This window comes from Mustela lutreola, chromosome 8 (genome assembly GCF_030435805.1).
Source record: "Mustela lutreola isolate mMusLut2 chromosome 8, mMusLut2.pri, whole genome shotgun sequence".
Taxonomy (NCBI): Eukaryota; Metazoa; Chordata; class Mammalia; order Carnivora; family Mustelidae; genus Mustela; species Mustela lutreola.
The window spans coordinates 56,430,823-56,452,992 of NC_081297.1; the positions used below are offsets into that span (position 1 = coordinate 56,430,823).

The window sequence follows — 22,170 nt, forward strand, 5'->3', positions numbered from 1 at the left end:
GATATTATTGGAGGTAGCGTCGTTGATTTTGGTTGGGGCTCTCTGATCATTCCGCCATCCTTTAGTATATCACTGCTGGCCTCACTCTTTCAGTGGAACATGAAGGGGTTAGGACAGATTTGGGGTTTGGTGCAAAGAGGACTGGAACAGAGTTGACTTAGAAGTGAAGGGTCTATAGCGCATACAAGAGACGAGCCGTGGCTGAGGCTCTGGGTGCAGAGTATGCGGTTCACAAGGTTACTAAGGAACCTTGGGACGCGACCGAAAAGAAGCACTGTTCCGCGGAGAACCCCCGCTCTCCTTCATCTCTAAGTTCTGGAGAATGCGGGCACCTCCGCACCTCGGTGCCCCCCGCTGTCTGCAATTCCAGGCTGTCTGCTCCCTCTGCTGGCCGTTCTGGCACATGACACGCTCGAAGTCTCCCAGAGACCGCCCTGGGAGCTGAAGTAGGAGGCTTTTAAGGGTCACCCCACCAAAGCCCAGTTAGGAGCCCAGGAAGGGGGTTGCATGAGCCCAAAGAAACGGAAAGCCTCACTAGAAGAGGCTGCTAGTACAGAACGGCAGTGTCTGAGAGGGGAGTGCCTTGCCCCTTCGGATTTGTGGATGCAGGGGAAGGGGCAGCTATTTCAGTCCATTTGATCTTTATGAGAAAGGGGAGAAAAAATGTGAGGAAAAGGAGTCCCCTCCTCTTCCTAGCTCTGCTAGGAAGACAAGCCTCTCCCATCCTAGCTCTGCTTCCAAGAACCACCTCCTCGGGCCTGGAGAGTTAGTAGGTTAACTGTTAAGGCTGAGGATCAAGGGGAAAAGGTGAAATTAGGAAGAGATCTGAGGCCCTACCAATATGGGTAGTAATTGTAGAGGAACAGTAAGTAGTCCTAGTTGACTCTCTCTCCCCCATATGACTTTGGCCTGGACACCAATTATACTCAGAAGGTCAGGCAAGACCAGTGGTCCTGTCCTAGCCATTTGCCCTTTCTTTTCAGAGAAGCTCTTTTAAAGCAGACTGGCGTTTCCTCCTCACCCAGGTCTCCAGATTAGTGATTCTGTGAGCGCAATGTCCAGCTCCATCCCAGGATCCCAAGATCATGACCTGAGCCAAAGGCAGACATCTAACTGACTGAGCCACCCAGGTGCCTTTTTTTTTTTTTTTTTTTTTTTTTTTAATAAGCTCCCTGCCCAAAGTGGGCTTGAACTAAGAATCCGGAGATTAAAAGTCAAATGCTCTACCCGCTGGGCCACCCAGTCACCCTGCCTTTACACTCTTAAAATTTATTGAATTTTTGTTTATGTGGTTCATGTCAATTTACTATTTTAGAAATTAAAACTGAAAACAGTTTGTAACACAATATACAAGCACATATCCCATTAACAGTGATGTCAAAAAGATGATGTAATCACATGTCACATACCTTCTGGAAAACTCCACTGTATACTTTTGAGATAATAAAAATAAAAAAGGCAAATACCATCTTAGTATTATGAAAATAGTTTTGACCTTGTGAACACTCCTGAAAGGGGTCTCAGGGACCTCCCGAGGTCCTCAGACCTCACCTTGAAAACTATTCCTCCGGACTATCACCCCAGCACTTCTTTATGACTCATACTTGTTGATTTTCCCCCTTATTTTTATTAGGAATATATAAACATTTGTCTCCCCCATGGGTCCTGTCCCCAAAACTGGGAAAAACCAGGGAACTTCTTAGGCTCAGTACCCCTCTCACCCAGCTCCCATTTCTTGGGCTCTCCTAACCTACTTCCTCTTAGCCCCTTGCCCATCTCCTTCTTGACCCTCCCTGGAAGCTCTTCCATAGTTCCTAGCCTGGATACGCCTGCTTCCCCTGTCCCAAGCCTGCTTCCCTCACTTGAGGACTTTCTTTTCTTGTGAGAGACTAACTAATTTTTCTCTGCCTTCTCCTTTCCTCCACTCCTCCCTCACCTCTGCCACCTTCTCAGAGGGCTTAGGGTAGGAAACCGTGCTTTCTGGGGAGACTCCTTTAGAGAACACACTTTCCCCATCTCCCTACACATCAGCTAGCCTGGAATAGGCAAGAGTCTGGACAAACAAGTGCCCATTTGGGTCCCCTAGGAATCACCCTGGTCATCTGACCACCAGCCTGTTAGGTGGGGGTGTGGATCAGGAATCTAATGTCTCCCGCCACAGACGCCCTCTGCCTGGGAACCCCTAACCGATCTCTTTACTCCAAATCCCCAGGTCCTCTCGCTAGCTGCAGCCACAGGCTTCTACCACCATATCTGGCACATCTGTCTTGACCACATTGCCATCCCGGTCCAGGTAGAGGAGAGAGAGAGGCCTTCGGGCAGTAGGGACACAGCAGGAAGTACTCAAGGGCCAAGGGTTGTTGGCCTTGAAGAGGCTGAAGACAGCCGAATGGAAGGAGGCAGCAATGCCAGGACTGCCAGCCAGGTGTGGGGGGCACTGTCCACTGCAGTAATTCAGCTTGTACCCCTCAGGCTGCAGGATCCAGTCCCGCCATCCTAGTTCCTGGAAGTCTACATAGTGGTCTCGCCGGCAGCATAAGGGGGTCTCAGGCTCACAGGTGGGGGTCCTCCTCCTGGCCCGGCCTGCTCCAGGCTCATTGGGCCGGATCTTAAGCTCCAGGAAGGGCCGCTGGTCTCCCGCCGTGTCCAGGAGCTGCTGGGCAGAGGTGGCGTTGCCTTCTAGGCGTCCGCAGTTCAGCTGGAGCTTCAGGACGGTGGACTCCTCGGCCCTCAAGCCACTAGGGGGCAGAGTGAGGGCATGCCAGCCGGGGGCCGTCATCTGGTGCTCAGCCAGGAGTTTGCGGGACCCTGGGTACCTGCTCCTTGGGCTCCATTGGAAGATCCTCAAGGAAAGCGTGCCAGGAAGGGTGGGGAGCACGTGCAGCCAAAGGCGAGCATGGTACAGGTGGTGGGACTGAGCTGTGGACAGGTGGAAGGTGAGCACAGAGCTGCAGGGTGAAGTGGAGGAATCTGCCGGAGAGATGGAGAAGGGATGGAGGAATGTGAGCAGCGATGAGCTCTCCTCTGAGACTCCTGCCACCCCCTCCCGCTGCTTTCCTGAGCCCCTTTATTTATTTTTTTTTAAAGATTTTATTTATTTATTTGACAGAGAGAGATCACAAGTAGGCAAAGAGGCAGGCAGAGAGAGAGGAGGAAGCAGGCTCCCTGCTGAGCAGAAAGCCCGATGCGGGACTCGATCCCAGGACCCTGAGATCACGACCTGAGCCGAAGGCAGCGGCTTAACCCACTGAGCCACCCAGGCGCCCCCCTGAGCCCCTTTAGAAGACACAGGGACTGCCTTGTGTGCTGCGTCCTGCATAACCAGTCAACTCCTCCTCCTCCCACACCCTGCCTTTTCTGTCGGTCTCCCCTTCCGCCTCCCTCTCCCTGTCTGCTCTCTGCCTGCCCCTCCTTCACCCACCTGTGATGGTAGCAAAGCTGATGACTTCCTCCCCTTTTGCAGGAGCCACACTTCCTGGCTGCAGTCTCCGGAGGGCTCTGGCCAGCGCTGCCTGGGGTGGAGGGTGAGTTATTCTGGGACGACTGGTCATATGCAGCCCCTCCAAGATCTGCTGCTTGGCTACCTCCAGTACCAAAGCGCGTTCTGCCTGGGGCACCAGCGTGGGACCTCCACAGGAGGGACATACAGACCCTGCCCCCTGTGCCCACACCAGTGCCCACAGCAGCACCAGCTGGGGCTGGACATCAGGGAGCCCCATGCTCCCGGTGAATGGCCCTGGGTTGGGTCAGGAGCCTCGGATGGCAGGTGCTCCTTCTGTTGATCTGATTGCGTGGAAGCCAATGAGGGCACAGGGGCAGCAGTGGCTGTGCCACACCTAGCCTCGGCCAAGGGTAGAGCCACCTGCCTTCTATTGCCTGGGACTCAGGAAGGCAGTATGTGGATGGTCCTATGGGTGGCTGTGTTTAGCGCAGTCTGCCAGTTTGACCCTCACAGCTCATGGCTGGGGCCTCTTTAGAGCCACAACCGGGGCTCCCTCACTTAGTGGTCAGCCAGCCGACCTACCCTCTGAGCCCCGGGATTGGCTGGCTGTACTGCCCATCAGGGCCCTGCAGGGGGCGGAGGTTCCCCCTCCACCCCCGGGGAGCTCGGGTTTCACCATCTGGCCTGGTCATTGAGTTTGAGATATGGGTAAGGGGGTGGGGGTGCAGTGTTAACACGCATGATGCAAGAAAGAGAATGATTTCACATGCTCAGTCCCCAAGGTCTGGGGCTTGGGGGAGGGACTCATAGGGGCAAGGTGGGGAGGGCAATTTCCCCCCCAAACCTCTAGTCCTTCTAGCTTACCCAGACACCTTTGCTGCAGCAGTTCTTAGAGGCAGCTGTTAGTTCCACTGGTTATTTCTCCATGGTCTCTGGGCCTGAAGAACTCTGGTCTCTCTCTTCCTAGCAATGGGGTTGGGACGGGGGGAGTCCTCCTGCCCAGGCCAAGGTGGCAGTGCCACGGGGCACAGAAGTCACCTCCTGACCCTGCTTATGCTGGCTGCCCAGAGTCCAGTTGGACTGGAGCACAGCGTGGAAGAAGGCTAGAGCGTGGTGGGGGTGGGGGGGGGCATGTTCCTACGATGTCGGGGGAAACCCAGAGAGGTAGGGGAGGCAGTGATGCAATCTTACAGCAGGACACAGTCTATCAAGGCTGGCAGAAGGGCATGGGACTTGGGAGCACCCATACCTACATACTGGGTCTCTTTAAGGGGACTGTGAGAGTTATGTAAATTCAGGACATCCTAGGAGTGGCTGGAGGCCTCCATGAAAGGGGGCAGGACATGGGAGGTTTAAGGACTTTGAAGAGCAAAGCAAGATAAGTGGGGTGACATTAGCTCCAATCCCAGCCCTTCCTCACTGACAAAATGGGAAGGCCATGGCTCCTCCACCTTGAACTTAAGATGGTAGACTTAATGCTGTCCTTTCTCCTTATGCCCGCAGTTTCTTCAAGAAGCTAGAAGACTGTGATTTGGACACAGGCCGCGACTCCATCTTATTAAGCTCCCACGTGTGTAGCCAGTGGGGGGGCTGCCAAGAGACTCCCAGATCTGGCACCAGGGGGAGAAAGGTGGCGCTTTGGGGACTGGGGATCAGTACTGGCAGTGTCCAGCATGTGGCAGTGTAGCGCCACTGGACGGCCGCTGGCTTAGTGCTGACCAGCTTCCCAAGGAATGGGCTGCTCTGAGGAGTAGGGAGTGGCACAGGGCTTTCCAACCTCTCCCTCTGGGAACCCTGCCTCTCCCACAGAAAACAGAGAAGCCAGTCCCCGTGCTCTCCCCTCTCGCCACTACCAAAGAGCAGAGCTGTTGTCAGGCCCCAAATCACCGCTACCTTTGGTTTTAGACCTCGTCCCATTGACACGTGGCGATGGAGCTTGATGACAGGTGACAGGCACGTCCTAGAAACCCAGGGTACTGTGTGCTGGGGGGCGGGGGACGCTGGGGTAGAGAAGGGACAAGGAGACTCTTAGACCCTCCTGTCCTTCCTACATTTTTCCCCAGGCGGAAACATATTCAAGTTCTCTGTCCAGTCCTCTCCTTCCCCGTTATGAGCAACCTCTCTGTTGGTTGAGGCTGGTGAGAAGGAGTCCTCTACCCCTGGGGTCTGGAACATCAAACTGCAAAGAAGTTTCTGCCCATAGTGGTGTCTCAGAGAGCTTATCTGTTGGGGCCAGGAGACAGAGTCAAGGGAAGCAGCATCAAGTGCTTGCAGGAGTCACTGACTCCTCTTCTCCCCTACCCTCTATCAGGTGCCCCCAATTTTCGGCTCTTCCTACCCTCTTGTTGCTGTGCCTGGCCTGGCCCTACCTCCCCACTGACACTTACGTCAGAACCCAGCTATAAATATGCTCTTAGCATCTTAGTCACTTTCCCCAAGAAGTTCTCCCAGGTTATAAATACCCCAGCCATCTGCCTCACAGGCCCGCCCTACCAACCTGGTTGGGTGCTGGGGGGGAGGGACAGGCTCGGGGGACGGGTAAGAAGGGAGAAGAAGCCCGAGTGGTTATCTTGCCCACATGAGAGAAGCCTGACACAGTCTAGAGTTAGGGGCCAAGAGGCTCTGGAAGCCAAGGTTTGGAAGAAGACAGACCCACTCTTTCCCTTTTACAACAGGCAGAGCCAAAAAGAAAGGGAGTTAATACTGATTCTGTGTTTATTTTAAATTTTTTTGTTTTGCTCATGATGGATCTTTTTGGCATTCATTTTGCTGCTTTAAAAACATAGCATTGAGATATTATTTATCTCAGTTGATGAATTTCTTGGCATCCCCTTACAATTTGTCCCCCAAAGTGACTGCCTTACTTCACCTCACCTTAATCTTGGCCCTGGGGACTGAAGCTGGAGTTGGAGGGAGAGAGGTCAGATCTAGGGAAGGGGTGGCTTGTAAGGAGAGGAGACACCGTGGGAGGGGGAGGAAGGGGCACAGAAGACTTCCTTAGATGTTCTCCTTAGATGAAGATCTCCTCCAGGCAAAGGTGGCATGACTTCTGTGGGTTGTTCAGGAAGTCCCACGTCTCAGATATGCAGGTCGCCTAAGAAGACCCCCTTCAGACTTTCTCCTCTACGGTTCCTCTTCCAGGGACCTCAGACCCTGGGAGGAGGGAGCTATACACTGAGCAAACACAGACATCATGTTACCCAAAGGACACGGGGGTTTTGCGCAAACTCGGCCTTGGGCTGCAGACAATATCGACCCCATGGTTCAGGGCTGTCCAACCAAAGGGAGGGGATGATGGGGAAAGAAGGGCAAAGGTCTAGAGGGGACCGAGTCTCAGAGCAAATACCGCCCCTCCTCATTCCATGCCTTCTTTTTCTTCTCCCTGTCCTATGCAAGTGACTCTTGGCCAGTTCCAGCTTCTGGGCAGGTCTCCTGGATGGAGGCCTAGTGGTCAGTGAGGGAAAGCCACCAGCCAACTCTGAGCCCTGCCTCTGCCTCCCCCAACATGTGTGCTCCTAGGATGTCAGCCTACTTGCTGACTGAGCAATGATCTGTTTCATCTCTTAGAGTGAGTATGGAGGGAAAAGAAGAGCAGATAAAACCTGTCTTTATTGGTTCTGAGACCAGCAAAGATGGTTCTGGGGCAGAGGAAGAGGCCTAAGAAAGAAGAGGAGGAAGCCTAGGAAAGGAAGAGGCATGAAATGTGGGATAGACATAATAGCTTGGCCCTGAGGAGCCTGGGTGAGAGAGAGCAGAAGTGGGCCAGGTAGGTAGACACTGGGTCATCCTCGGTTTCAGCCAGGGTCCTGGCAAGAGACAAAAGAACCATTCAGTTGTCTGTGTTTGCATCACTAAGAAGACTTAATGAAGACCTTATTTATGGATGTGTAGGCAGGGTTAAGAGAATGAAGGATGAATGTTGAGGCTCCCAGAGACTAGCAAGAGTGGAAAGCCCCTAGTGCGGAAGCAGTGATATTAGAATCTAGGTAGAACTGGGGCCAGGGGGAGCCAGATAGGAGCTGTAGGGACAGACCACAACCACAGTCACACAGATACATGGCACCTAGGCAGAGGGAACAGGAATAAGAAATATCCCGACCTCTATCTCCCCCTATCCTTTGATCTCCTGCTTGTGTCAGCCCTTAGCCAAATTCAGCAGGAAGCCAGGGACCAAAGGAGCTGAGGTGAGTCAGCCCTTAAGGGCATAGAGTGGAGCAGAGAAGGACAAAGAATGGATGAGGGTGTGCCAAGAGAGCCTTAGCAACCCACCAGGGCCAATAAGGGGCTCGAGATACAGGGAAGAGTAACTTTGGACAGCAGGGATCTAATCTTCAGTGAATCTAAGAAAGGAGCTCTCTGATAATCCAGAAAATCAGGGGAAGGAGCTGGGTCAACTCCTCCTGGAGTGACGGCCATCAAGTGGGAAGAGCAGGGAAGTACCGAGGATTATGGGATGGATTAAGGATGGGCTATGGATGGCTTTGCCTGGGATCTAGATGGCACTGCTCACGGTTGCAGATGGGATCAGAGTCCCTGGGGTGGCACTTGAGCCTGGGAGGCTTGCTGGATAGACTGTGCCCTAGGAGAGAAACTGGTGGTCACGAAGATGGTACAGTGACTCTCCTTAGATGAAGATCTCCTCAAGCCACAGATGGGATAATTTCCACAGTTTTCCCAGGAAGAGGGAGTCCTCCTTCTGGACAGAAGCAGTAATGGGGTCATTCCCTCCTCTCCAGGAAGGGTACCTCTGTGAGGGCATGTTTGCTTACTCCCACCTTGGGCTGCCCATCCACATGCGGACTAACTACAGCCACAGGCCTCGACCACCATGTCAGGTATGTCAGTCTTGACAATGTTACTGTCCCTGTCATAGTAGAGCAGAGAGAGGGGGCGCCGGGCCGTGGGCACACAGCATGAGCCCCCTCCCGCAGTCCCTGATGCCGTGTTGGCCTTGAGGAGGTTGAGCACTGCGGTGTGGAAGGAGGCGGCAATGCCGGGCATGCCTGCCACGTGCAGTGGGCACTGCCCCGTGCAGAAGTTCATTGCATAGCCCTCGGGCTGAATGATCCAGTCGTGCCAGCCAATCTCACGGAAGTCCACAAAGAACTCTTGCCGACAACACATCCTGGACCCACCCTGACAGTTGATTCCTCGCCGGTGAAGCCGGTGCTTGCCCCCAACTTTGACCTTGGCTGTCACAAAAGGCCTATGGGCAGCCTCACCCAGTATGATGGAGCTCTGGGCTCCCTGGCTTTCAGCCACCAGCTCCAGGGTCAAGTGGCCTTGACTACAGGCAGCCTGAGCTTCAGGACCCAGAAAGAGCCGCTGCCAGCCACTGGCATCCACCTCCAGCTGGTGCTGAGTGGCCAAGGTGAGGTTGGTGTCACGTAAGCCTACCACAAGGATCCTCAGCTTCAGAGTCCAGGTGGTATTGGGAGGGATCTGTACAAAGAACATGAGGCTGGCCTGCTGGATCTCCATGCCACTAGCAGTTCTGTCAGAGGAGAAGTGGAAATCAAGACGAGTCTGGTTGATGTTGGAGAGGCCTGTGAACACAAGAAGCCCCAGTCACCATGGCCTTCTGAGTGTCAATTCTATCAGCTACCTTGTTATTCTCAGCATACTGGAACTCTGCAGCCCTCGGTATTGTTGACCACCCTTTTTTTCTTGAAAATCTTCTCTTTCTTGGCTTCTATGACACAACTCTTACGATTATTCCTTGATTTTCTTTGTTGGCTTTTCTTTCTCTGGCCATCTGTTCAGTGCAAGAGTTCTCCAAAGTTTGTCTCTGACCTTCATTTCCTTTTGCTCTACACTGAAAGGAGTTCTTACCCACACTCATGGTCAGCCAACACGCTTTTTATGGCAGTAATTCCCAAATCTGGATGTCTAGTCCAGACCATTTTGCACCTCTGGACTGGACATATAGATCTGGAAATCAACAAGCTTCAGGTGTAAATTTCTAACTACTTAATTTTGTCACATGAATGTCCTTCCGGCACATTCAAATCAATTTTTTCCTAAGTGGAAATCCTTTTCCTTGCTATCCACCCCTCTTTCTGTTCTTAGAATTGGGGGCACCACTACCTTCCTTATCACCACTAGAAACTCTGTGAGCACCCCCTCACTGCCCATATCCAGTCTTTCACCACAATGAATCTATGTATGTCTCCTGTCAATTACTCTTCTCCAATTTTCTCTCTTCATCCTTCTCCTGCCCCTACCGAAACACCTTAATTAGGTTTCTGTTCCCTCCACTCCACTGAAACTGCTCTTGTCAGGATCACCAACTCTTTCCATATTGCCGATTCCAATGGTTTCACCTCTTTATATTCATCTTATTTGATCTTTAAGCAGTGTTTGACACATTTATCATTCCCTCCTTGAAATATTTCCTTCTCTCGGTTTTTGTGACTCTGGCCACTTTATCTTAGTCTCTTGTTGACAGCTCCTCTTCCTCTGCCTGACCACTGTATGTTGAAGATTCTGAACTCCCTTCTTTTCACTCTGTATATTCATTTCTAGAAGGCTATCGTCAGTTCCCATGGCTTTCTATTCCATCTGTATGCTGATGACTCCCAAATATATATATATATCCCTGGCCCTGACCTCTCCCTGATCCTCAGGGCTTCTATTTCCAGCTGCTGAGCTGATATTCTATTTGGTTATCTAGTGATATCTCAAAATTTTCATGTTCACAGATAAACTCTAGATTTATCTCCCCAACCCAAACCTATTCCTTCTCCAACCCAATTCCCTATAAAGGTATTGCTTAAGCCAAAACCTTGATTACCCTCATCCCCCACTTTAAAATTACCTGCAAGATCTGGGGCATCTGGGTGGCTCAGCTGGTTAAGCATCTGACTCTTGATTTCAGCTCATGTTATGACCTCAGGGTCATGAGATGGAGTCCTGCATTGGGATCCATGCTCAGCATGAAGTCTGCTTGAGATTCTTCCTCTCCCTCTGCCTCTGCCCCTCCCCTCCGCTTGTGCATACTCTCTCAAAATAAATAAATAAAATCTTTTAAAAAATAAAAAAATAAAATTATCTGCAAGATCTGCCAACTCTATCTCCAGTTCATAAAATAATTTCACTTATACCTGTCTCCTTTACTACATTAGTTCACAATCACCTTTTTCTTGAATTATAACAATACCTTCCCAAGTGGTCCACTCTTGTCCTCCAAACCGTTCTCTCTATATCAGCCAGAGTGCATTTTATTACGTAAATCTGATCAGCTTAATCTCTTCAGCTTCAGACTCTTCAAAGGCTTCCCATTGCTATTTGAATAAAATCTAAGCCTCTTAACACAGAAAACTTGTATGATTAGGCATTCTGCCATCTAATGACTATATTCTACCCATACTGTCTTTTTTCTGCTCCTTGAACTCACTAACCATGGACTCACCTCATGGCTTTTGCACTTGTGCTTCCCCCTGTCTGAAATGTCTTTCCCAGATCTTTGATTGACTGGCTTCTTTTTGGCATTCAGCTCAAATGTCTCCTTCTTGTGGAGGTTTCTCTGACAAATCTATCTAAAGCAGCCTTTAATTCCACCTCTGTCTCTCTAACGCATCATCCTGCTTAACTATTTTTATAGCTGCTATGACTCTCTGTAGTCATCTTGTTTTTTTGTTCATTTGTTTACTATGTGCTTCCTCTCCCCTCTTCTCCTCCCCGCTACCCCTCCATCTAGAACGTAAACTCCATGAAGGTAGAGATTGTGCCTGTACTGTTTACCAGTTTCTCTAGTACCTAGTACATAATAAGCTCAATAAACAATTGCTGAATGAACAGAAAGTTCAACTAGGCTTCGTGTGAATTGGAAAGTCAGGAATAACGCTGCTCTTGACAGCTTTTAAACTCAACATGATGTCTCCCATCTTGGTGTCTCTAAATAAGTCTATTCCATTCTTCTCTTCCTGTGGATCTACTTCTTCTGCTTGACAGTTTCTTCAGGTCCTAAAATGGTGGCCCCAGTTCCTGAGTCTACAGAATGTTTTACTCAGCTCCTCTAAACTAAAGTGACATAATCTTCCAGTGTCCCAATTTCCAAATCCTTGATGAAAAGTCTGATTGGCTCAACTTATCTTGTTATGTCACTAAGCACCCCACCATTAGAATCTCTCTCTCTTTTAAAGATTTGCTCATTTATTTTAGAGACAGAGACAAAGAGAGAGAGCACAAGCAGGAGGGGCAGAGGAAGAGGGAGAGAAACTCCCAAGTAGACTTTATGTTGAGCATGGAGTCAGACGCAGGGCTCAATCTCATGATCCTGAGATTACAACCTGAGTTCGACAATTAACCAACTGTGCCACCGAGGTACCCCTACCATTAGAATTTCTTAAGTTACCCTAGTTATGGCAGGCAGAACAAATAAACATCAGGGGCTATGGTAGATTATTACATTGTTGGCCCCCAGTGAAGAACACCTCCCAATATTGATGGCTTTGTGCCATACCTTTCCACATTGTCTGGGCATGGCTATGTGACTTGACTTGGCCAATGAGACATAGGCAACCACAGTGCAAGCAGACACTTGATAAGTACTTACATAATGGTGTTTCACTCTTATGGAAGCCAGTTACCATGTTTTAAAGAAACTTGGGCTAGACTAATGGATGAGGAGGAACCATGTGGAGAGAGACTTTGAGGATCAGAGACCATCTTAGATGTTCTAGCCCCATCTAAGCTCCTGACTGAAGGCAGTTACCTCAGTGCTCTCAGCTACTCCTCAGATGGACATAAAGAACTGTCCAGATAAGTCCAGTTAAAGCACAAAAATCATCAGAAATATCGAATTTCTTGTTTTAAGCCTCTATGTTTGTGCCGATTAGTTATATTAATAGGTAACTGAAACAGAAATAAGTAACAGAGTGCTTGGGTGCTCCAAAGCAAAGACGTAAAATTTGTAGCCTTGGCCTTGGGACTGGGTGACAGGCAGAGGTTGGAAGGATGGTGAGGAGACTGTTAGTGAAGGTAGGAAGAACAGTGAAGAAATTGCTATCAGATCCTGGAGAAAGGGGAACCTGTGTTATGTATTGGCTATCATCTGTGGTAACTTGGAAGCTAGAAATGGCATCTAACAAAGTTGTGAATTTAGCTAAAGATATTTCCAGGCAGAATGCTGAAAGTGCCAATTGGCTTATTTTAGCTGCCTATGATAAAGCATTTCAGGAGTGAGATGAACTAAAAAAGGAACTGTTCAATTTTCAAGCAGAATTTAGAGAAAATATTTCCAACAGGACTTGCTAGATTGAACAATAAGATATTTTTTCATTCCTCACCTCTTTGTCTGGCAAAAGATTCTTAAAGTAAGAAATGATCTTGAGGCAAAAATCAAATCCAGGGAATTGCCAGTAATATATGGCCTCAGAGTGAAGATCAAAACATTTAATAATGGGACAACTATAAGACCCTTTGTTAAGATCTAACACTTTGTTAAAAACTAAAAAAAAAAATTAAGATGATGTTCTATAGATCCTGTCAACTAGACAAAAGGGTTTCTAAGAATCTTAAGAGTATCTATCAGTCCATAACACTTTGACTTGCAACCTAAAGAGGGGTCTGTCTTGATATCAAGTTGAGTGCCTTTTTGTCTAACTGAGTAGATTACAATTTGTTATTTAGAAGGCCCACAGGGTTTTACAGAGAATTTTAGTAACAAAAGCAGCACAAGTTTGGACTAAAAGAGCCAGAGATGATTCAAAGTGAAAAGAGGTCTCTGGGCCCCCAACCTCTTTGGCCCGGAAGCAGGCTGAGAAAACCGCTCAGCCACAGACACCCGTCATTTCCAATCTAAAAGGAAAGACATCTCAGAGGGTGGAGCCAAGGGCTGAAACAGTTCTAGAAGTCAAGGAGAACACTGGTGGACTCTCTTTAAGAAGCGGGAAAAATCCTAGAAGTAGAACTAAGCCCTAACCAAGGGAATTCTGGATTTAGGGGAGACTTGAGATATGTGCCTGGCTGGATATCAGAACTTTCATGGATCAGTCACTGGTCTGCGTCCCCCACTCCCCTGTCTCCCGTACTGAACAGGAGTATCTGTTATGGTGACCCTGTCCCTGTGTGAGCATTGTATGTTAGATGTGTGGGAGGCAGATAACTTGTAGTTTTAGGTCACAGGCAGTGGTATGCTGGTAAATGTTTAGCAACTGGATTCCAGAGGGAAATAAATCCCGATTCGTAGTGCTTGCCAATATCTGTGGTTTAAATTCTCCCACCACGGCCAATTTCAAATTATTCATGTGACATCACTGGATGTGGAGCTGGGAGATGTTCATAATTTGTTCTCATGAGCCCGTATAAGTCACTTCCAGTACATTACTGAAGCCCCCACCCCCATTTCCCCAAAGCCCCCAGCTCTCTTACTTCCAGCAAGAACAATACTCAGGTCTTGCTTTCACACTATTATGTGGATGATAGCTTAAATTGGAATAAAAACTTCAAGCTAGCATATCCAAATGCAAAAGGTAGAATCCAGGGGTGCCTGGGTGGCTCAGTCAGTTAAGCGTAGATCAGGTCATGATCCCAGGGTCCTGAGATCGAGCCCTGCATCGGACTCTTTGCTCAGCAGGGAATCTGCCCACTCCCTCTGCTGATCCCCCTGCTTGTGCTCTCTCTCTCAAATAAATAAATAAAATATTAAAAAAAAAAAAAGAAAAGGTACAATCCAAGTGTCAGTCATTCTCATGATGTCATCTCAGATCGGGCCCCCTCAGTCTGAATGTTGTACTCATTCATTGATTAGCAAATATGTGGAAAGTGTATAGACTTTGAAGTCAGAGAGAACAGTATTTGAATTCTGCCCCTTGCAAGCTATATGACCTTGGCCATGTAAATGATCTTCTTTGAGTCAGTCTGCTTTTCTGCAATGGGAATAATAAACTCCACTTTGTGGGGTGGTTATTGAAGATTAAGTGAGATGAGACAGGCATACTAAATACCAGGTAGCCATCATTATTGCCACAATGTTGCCAGGAACTGCTGTCAGTGATACAAAGATGTAAGCACAAAAACAAAGACAAAATAAAACAAAATCCCAGAATCTGGGTGTTTAAAGAAGTCATGGTTCGTGTTCATCTGTCCACCTTGTACTCATCCAGTCCAAGCTACTTTTCAACTCCAAATGCAATTTACTCCTTCAGACTTTTATTTACATTTCCCCCCTCCGTTTAGAATGTTATTTACTGTTTTCTACCCATCGAAGCCAAACTTATTCTACAACACCAGTCCATTTGCAATCTTCTGAAAGACTTCCCTGTCTCACTAGGTCCGATGAATAATCCCTGGCCCAGCAAGCAATGGGCCCTCCTTTAGCATTATTTCATTCTGTTTTACCTTCTAATTATTTATTCCCAGCAACTACAACCCTCATGGCAGGAGCTCAGCCTTCAATTTCTTGCTCTCTCCCACCTTAACCTTCTAAGAACGTTACCCGTATTAGTTCATTTAATTCTCCCAAATATCCTCTCACTATCCCCATTTTTCAAATGAGAAAACTATTAACAACTCAGGTCATAAAGTAATAAGCAACTGAGCAAGGATTTGAACCCAGGCTTATCTGGCTCCAGAGTTGGTGTTCTTATAGGCAGGGCGCCGGGGTGGCTCACTTGGTTAAGGGTCTACCTTCAGCTCAGGTCATGACCTCAGGGTCCTGGGATAGAGCAGTGCATTGGGCTCTGTTCAGCAGGGAGCCTACTTTGCCGCCCCCCCCCCCCCCGCTTGCCTCTCTGCCTACTTGTGATCTCTCTCTCTCTCTGTCAAATAAATAAATAAAATCTTAAAAAAAAAAAGCATCTGACTTGATTTTTTCTTAGGTCATGATCTCAGGTTCATGAGATGGAGCCTTGCATTGGGCACTGTGCTGGGCATGGAGCCTGCTTAAGTTTCTCTATCTCCCTCTTCCTCCTTCTCTACCCCTCCCCCAACTCAAGTTTATGCTCTACTCTTGCTCTCTCTCAAATAAATAAATAAATATTTGTCATAGGCAGAAGCCCCCTTTTGAATTACAATAGGGTCTCACACATCACTGGGGATTCTACACTGCATTCAAGCTGACTTACAGCATGGTTTGGTTGTTTAACACAACCAATGCTTATTGAATATCTAGTATGTTCATGAGATGCTGAGTAGTGTAGCTACTCTGTAGCTACTCAGTAGCTAGGCTATCTTGCTCCACCACTTACCAGTCATGTGACCTTGAAGAATTACTCAACTTTTTTTTTTTTTTTTAAATAAGCTCTTTGCCCAATGTGGGGTTTGAACTCACCACCCCAAGATCAAAAGTTGCATGTTCTACCAGCTGAGCCAGTCAGGTGCCCCAAGTAGTTAACCTCTTTGTGCCTCAGTTTCAATTACTGCTTTTATTTTATTTTATTTATTTATTTTTTAAATATATTTATTTATTTATTTGACAGACAGAGATCACAAGTAGGCAGAGAGGCAGACAGAGAGAGAGAAGGGAAGCAGGCTCCCCACTGAGCAGAGAGCCCGATGTGGGGCTCCATCTGAGGATCCTGGGATCATGACCTGAGCTGAAAGCAGAAGCTTTAACCCACTGAGCCACCCAGTGCCCCTCAGTAACTGTTTTTAAAGATTGATTGATTGATTGATTGATTCATTTATTTACAGCACCTGACGGGGCAGAGGGATAGAATTCCCAAGCAGAATCCCCACTGAACTTGAAACTCTGGGTTCAATTTCATGACTCTGAGATCATGACTTGAGTTGAAATCAGGAGTTGAATGTTTAACTGACTGAGCCATCTGGTGCCCCACAGTTTCAGTATCTTTTTTTTTTTTTTTAAGATTTTTTTTATTTTTTTATTTTTTTATTTTTCAGAGGGAGAGCGAGCACAGGCAGACAGAGTGGAAGGCAGAGTCAGAGGGAGAAGCAGACTCCCCGTGGAGCAAGGAGCCCGATGTGGGACTCGATCCCAGGACGCTGGGATCATGACCTGAGCCGAAGGCAGCTGCTTAACCAACTGAGCCACCCAGGCGTCCCTTTTTTTTTTTTTAAATTAAAGATTTTATTTATTTATTTGACAGATATCACAAGTAGGCAGAGAGGCAGGCAGAGCGAGGTGGAGAGAGGGGGTAGGGGAAGCAGTCTCCCTGCTGAGCAGAGAGCCCCATGCAGGGGGATGGGGGGGCATGTGGGGCACGATTCCAGGACTCTGAGATGACCTGAGCTGAAGGCAGAGGCTTTAAACCACTGAGCCACCCAGGTGCCCCAGTTTCAGTATCTTTAAAATGGGGATAACAATTATACTTGTCTCACTGGGTTGTTGCAAGGATCTTAAGGAGTTAGTGTATGTAAAAAACTTAGAATAATGTAAATAGATAAAAGTGTTAGTAATTTCTACTATACACTAGCTTCTGGTGATAACATGAAGAATAAATGATAGATCCTGACCTCAAGGGGTCAACATATATGGGAAGACAGACTTCACAGAAAACCTGGAAACAGTCATTTCCACACAGAATTCACGTTCTGGGTGAGGTTAGGGGAGCCGCCAGAGAGGAAGCCCCTCATTCTTATGTCAGGGTGGGTTTTTTGAGTATTGGAGTGCTGGCTCTTGAAGGGAAAGGGGAGTCGGTGCTGACTGGGGGAAAGGGGCCAGGAATGGAAAGGACCTTCCAGACCCAAGGAAGAGCTCCTAAGAAGCTCAGAGGCCAAAGAGATCACTTTGTGTTCTGTTCCTAGGGTCCTGTCTCCAAATTCTTGGCCTTCAGCTACCCACTAAATTCTCCAACTTCTCTTTCCTCTCTGGAAGTAACTTTCCCTGTAACTATCCCAAGTATCCCAAGTAACTATCTTCTTGTCTTTATCCATCTTTCTGAGTCCCATTTTGATGTTGTTCTGATGTGAGGACCCAAGGTATTAAGATGGGGGAGCAGGGGTAGGCTGGAGGAGTACTATCGTCTCGGTGTTTTACATTTTCCCTCTTTACTCAGATGAGGCATCTGAGTGTTGGGGGAGACAGGGGCCTGAAAAAGGACAGACTCCCTAGCTCCCAGTTTCAGGGGCCAGGCCCAGGAAGTGGATGAGCTCACACCACAGCCTGTGGAAATTTGGGGGAGCCAAAGGAGATGCAGGCAGGCAGTCTCAAAAGAAGTGAAATCTACCCACTTCCCAGCTGCCCATTGGTCAAGTTTAAATAAGAGAAAGCAGGGGTGGGGTGGGGTGGGGGAGCCTGGGATTAGGAGATTACTGGGAAGCAAGAGTTGGGAGGGTTTGGGGGAGGGAGTCAGGGGTTAGGCTAGGGAGGAGACTTTTCTATCCTTGGGGGAAGATGTACAGAGCAGGAACCCACCTGTGTCAGCAAAGCTGATGATCTCATATTCCTGTTCCCCATCAGCCTCAGGAAGCGTCCTCTGTGGGGGCCCATGGAGGCGCTGCAGCGCAGTCCTCAGAGCAGCTCTGGACACAGGCGTGTTCAGTGTCGGGCGCTGGCTGAGGCGCAGTTTGTCCAAGATGCGTCTCTTGGCCAGGTCAAGAAGCAGCTCCCGCTGGTGATCCAAGTCCATGGCGGGTCCTTTACATGCTGGACACTGGCTGTCAGAAGCTCTGGGAATGGCCACTGTAGCCGGAGCCAGGAATAGGAAGGCCAGGAGTAATGGAGAGATCATGGCTGGGGGAGGCCCTCTTTTAGTGATATGGTTGAGACAGAGCCGTAAAACTGGGGCTCAGGATCTCAACAGCTGTGGTCCTCAACTCCAACCTGGCCGCCAGGGGCCCTGGAAGAAGAGTGTGTCCAGCTGGCATGACTCCTTGTGCAGGGGATAGAGCAGTCAAATATCTGACTTGGGAGATGAAGCTGGTAACAGGTAGAACTTGGCAGAAGGCTCCAACACATAGTCAGTGAAAGTACAGAGTGGGGGATGTGAGTTGTTTAGTTTGGGGAAAGAAATGTCCCTGGGCCAATGTTGGGAGACAGTGGGTTACCCATGTAAGCTGCTGGGCCTGGGGACAAAGGTTAGAGATGAAATTCCTCTTCAGATCAAAGGCCTTGCTGGGAAGCCTGGAGGTAAAGGGAGAGATGAGAGGTTTTAAGACAGAGTGTTAAAGAGTGACTCTCAAACAAGAGGGGTCCTTGGCAGGGCACTTTATGTCATTGTCATGCAGATAGTTGAGAGTTTCATTTCCCTCTGCCAGGTACTTTTCAGTCTCACTGCTCCCTTTCTGCCTCCCAGAGGCTCATAATGCAGACTCCTTTGTTAACCAACACCTCCTCCCCCCCATCCCCACTCCACTCGGCTCAAAAGTAGCCAGTATGAAGGCTAAGGGAAAAGAAGGTAAGTGTTCTAAGCCTGGTCTTCTGCTTCCTCAGAGGGAAGTCTGAAGGAGGGAAAGGGACTTGAGAGCTAGATTTGCTCACCCTTTGGGGATTCTTCTACTTAGGAAAAGAAATTTTGAGATTTCTCAGAATCCCTGGTTTTTCAAAGGTCCTCACCAGTGGCTCTTCAGGGAAGGGCCTGGGCTCTCATAGCAGGGATGGTGGGTGGAGTTAGGAGGATAGTTCTTTCTTTCTTTTTTTTTTTTTAAGACTTTATTTATTTATTTTTAAAGATTTTATTTATTTATTTGACAGACAGAGATCACAAGTAGGCAGAGAGAGAGAGAGAGAAGGGGAAGCAGGCTTCCAGCTGAGCAGAGAGTCTGATGAGGGGTTCAATCCCAGGACCCCGGGATCATGACCTGAGCCTAAAGCAGAGGCTTAACCCACTGAGCCACTCAGGTGCCCCAGGAGGATAGGTTTTTAAATCAGATGACCTTGGTCAGAATTCTATCTCTTTCTTCTTATCAGCTGTGTGACTCTAGGCAAGTTACTTGACCTCTCGTGCTTTCATTTCTTCATTGGAGAAATAGTAAAAATGATTGCCCATGATTACAAAATCCAAAAAACCCCCATAGTCCACTTTGTTTTTTTGTAACTCTCATGGTGACCTGAACAGAGGGGAGGTTATCTATGATCTTTTAAAAAATTGTACTGAGACTATTTACACATTTTTATTCCAGAGATACAAATTATTTGATTATGGGATACCCCTGGAGGTATTATAAAATATACAGTATGTGTATCATTTTACCTTTCTAAAACTTGGGATTTTCTGAATTCTGAAATTTGGCTGGCCCGATGGACTTTGAATATGGGATTATAGATCTGTAATGATTATTTCACAGTTCTGAGATTTAAATAATTTTGTAAAGCACTGACAATGACTGGCACAGAGCACGGGCTTAACAAAAGTTTATTATTTCTGGGGCACCTGGGTGGCTCAGTGGGTTAAGCCTCTGCCTTCTGCTCAGGTCATGATCTCAGGGTCCTAGGATGGAGCCCCACATCGGGCTGTTTGCTCAGCAGGGAACCTGCTTACCCCTCCCCCTCTGCCAGCCTCTCTGCCTACTTGTGATTTCTCTCTGTAACAAATAAATAAAATCTAAAAAAAAAAAAAAAAAAAGTTTATTATTTCTGCTACACAGGTTTGCTTGTGGGCCAGAGTACCTCCACCAGTGTTTGCCCTTCTGGACTCTTCCTTCCTAGATGCCATGCCCACAATTTCTGTCTGCAGTGCAATCACTTAGCCGGCCATCTTTGTTGCTTATATTATTATATTCCTAGCATCGCACACAGTGCCAGATCTATAATATAAGTGTTTAAAAGTGTGGGAATCCGGGGCGCCTGGATGGCTCAGATCATGAACTCAGAGTCCTGGGATCGAGCCTCTGCTGAGCAGAGAGCCCGCTTCCTCTCTCTGCCTGCCTCTCTGCCTGCTTGTGATCTCTCTCAAATAAATAAATAAAATCTTAAAAAAAAATAAAAATAGGGCGCCTGGGTGGCTCAGTGGGTTAAGCCGCTGCCTTCGGCTCAGGTCATGATCTCAGGGTCCTGGGATCGAGTCCCACATCGGGCTCTCTGCTCGGCAGGGAGCCTGCTTCCTTCTCTCTCTCTCTGCCTGCCTCTCAGTGTACTTGTGATTTCTCTCTGTCAAATAAATAAATAAAAATCTTTAAAAAAAAAAAAATAAAGAGCATTTCACTAAAGTAAAAATTTACTGATTAAAAAAAAAAAAGTGTGGGAATCCTCTCTCCCCCATTCTATTGAGAATTTACTGACATACATCACCATGTATATTTAAGGCACACAGCATGTAACTTCTCCGTAGCTTACTCAGTCTCCCTTACCTCTAACAACCAATTGCTCCTTGTTTCCACAGCACATTGAACATATCTCTATTTATAGCACTTACATTGTACTGTAATTATTTATTTTTTTGCCTGTAGTTCTTGCAACATAGAAAATATTTAATAGCCAAATTCTATCAACGTAAGACTACAGTGCTTCTTTGAGGGAGGCAGTGAGTAAATGATCCAAATACATCTGGTCAATAACTAAATTGATTCTGCCTAGAACGGACAGACCGGGGGAAGTTGCAAACTCAAGTGACTCTTAAGGAAAAGAACTAGATCTTGGAAGGAGTTGGCAAGTGACTTTTTTTTTTTTTAAAGATTTTATTTATTTATCAGAGAGAGAGAGGGAGAGCGAGCACAGGCAGACAGAATGGCAGGCAGAGGCAGAGGGAGAAGCAGGCTCCCCGCCGAGCAAGGAGCCGGATGTGGGACTCGATCCCAGGACGCTGGAACCATGATCTGAGCCGAAGGCAGCTGCCCAACCAACTGAGCCACCCAGGTGTCCCGCAAGTGATTTTAATAAGATGGACTTAAACCTGCTTTTTATAGAATTAAATTTTTACATCTGGAAAAATGGACATCCACCTACCACATGATCTTTGTCCAATTATACTACAAATATTTATTACAGGAGTTACCATCCTGCGTGTAAGGCTATTTTGAAAGTGCTCTGTAAACTGGAATTACTCTATAGTAATTAGTATTATGTTTAAATCTTGGGTGACTCTTACAGGCCTGATGGACTTAAGGGGGACTGAGGGGATCGCAGTGGATCAGGGTTGCTGGCTTGAGGCACAGGTAACGCGGAGGGAGCGACAGAGGGAGCGAGACATATAGAGCGTGGTGGTCCCAGCAAGTGCGCGGGAGAGGAGAACGTGTGGGTAGTCGGAGCGAGTGCGTGCCTAGATAGGGGGCGTCTGCAGCAGCCGAGAGACACAGAGGAAGCAGAGACGCGCGGGGCGCAGGACGCGCTGACGACTACGCCGGACGTGGTGACGTAGCGCGCAGGCCGCAGCGGGGGGCGGACTCAGGGCCTTTCTTCCCCTTCTGATTTTCCCCCTCCCCCCTTTTCTCCCTTTCCGGGTTTGGTTCCCCCCTTTTTTCCCCCTCTCCCCCTTCCTTCCCAAGCCCCTCTCCCCTCCCCCGCCCCAGTCCCCCCTGCTCCCCCGCCTAGGTCCGGGGGAAACCCCCGCCGAGAAGAGCCCGCCCCCAGAAGCGCGCCGCCGCCGGCCGTCGGGGCCGAGCCGTAGCCGAGCGGCCGTGGGCCCGGGGCGGCGGGCGGAGACGCGGGCGCCGTCCCGGCTACGGCCCGCGTTAGGTGAGGCCACCTCCCGGCCAAGGGGGCGGACGGCGCGGGCGGCCCGTGGGCAGGGGGCGTGGCGGCCGCGCGGGCTGGCGGGCGGCGGCCCCCAGACCCGGGTTCCTCGCGCTGGAGCTACCCGGGCCTGGGGATAGTGGGTCAGGGCCGGAACCCACCGTGAAGGACGGCCCCGAGGCCCGAGACGCCCCGAGTGTGTGCGGGGAGCGCA

At 48.7% G+C, this 22,170-nt stretch overlaps 3 protein-coding genes across 7 annotated transcripts in view; 1 reads left to right on the top strand and 2 right to left on the bottom strand.

The window, feature by feature from the left end:
- Nucleotides 1-1,189: 1,189 nt before the first annotated feature.
- On the bottom strand, nucleotides 1,190-4,362 carry INHBE (inhibin subunit beta E). Its single transcript, XM_059184855.1, has 2 exons — nucleotides 3,422-4,362; nucleotides 1,190-2,970 (listed from the first exon to the last, which is right to left on the bottom strand). Exons 1-2 carry the CDS (start codon nucleotides 3,717-3,719, stop codon nucleotides 2,222-2,224), a joined length of 1,047 nt encoding a protein of 348 aa, XP_059040838.1. The 5' UTR covers nucleotides 3,720-4,362; the 3' UTR covers nucleotides 1,190-2,221.
- Nucleotides 4,363-5,942: 1,580 nt separating this feature from the next.
- On the bottom strand, nucleotides 5,943-18,418 carry INHBC (inhibin subunit beta C). Its single transcript, XM_059184854.1, has 2 exons — nucleotides 17,763-18,418; nucleotides 5,943-8,988 (listed from the first exon to the last, which is right to left on the bottom strand). The coding sequence occupies exons 1-2, from the start codon at nucleotides 18,076-18,078 to the stop codon at nucleotides 8,243-8,245; spliced, it is 1,062 nt and encodes a 353-aa protein (XP_059040837.1). The 5' UTR covers nucleotides 18,079-18,418; the 3' UTR covers nucleotides 5,943-8,242.
- A 3,288-nt stretch (nucleotides 18,419-21,706) lies between these two features.
- R3HDM2 (R3H domain containing 2) overlaps nucleotides 21,707-22,170 on the top strand; it is a 163,313-nt gene continuing 162,849 nt past the window's right edge. For 3 of the 5 annotated variants that reach the window (XM_059184862.1, XM_059184861.1, XM_059184863.1), the window contains exon 1: nucleotides 21,708-21,959. The gene's annotated coding sequence lies outside the window, so the exon portion shown is untranslated. Of the gene's footprint in view, nucleotides 21,960-22,170 lie in introns of all 5 variants that reach the window. The other 2 variants (XM_059184864.1, XM_059184860.1) reach the window with 2 other exon arrangements.

Bases quoted from the DNA above. Each gene is read 5' to 3' on its own strand.
- INHBE (XM_059184855.1), bottom strand. From the start codon at position 3,719: ATGGGGCTCCCTGATGTCCAGCCCCAGCTGGTGCTGCTGTGGGCACTG. The intron at 2,971-3,421 runs GTGGGTGAAGGA...TCTCTCCGGCAG, and splicing joins CAGCTTTGCTACCATCACAG to ATTCCTCCACTTCACCCTGC.
- INHBC (XM_059184854.1), bottom strand. From the start codon at position 18,078: ATGATCTCTCCATTACTCCTGGCCTTCCTATTCCTGGCTCCGGCTACA. The intron at 8,989-17,762 runs GTGGGTTCCTGC...TTGTGTTCACAG, and splicing joins CATCAGCTTTGCTGACACAG to GCCTCTCCAACATCAACCAG.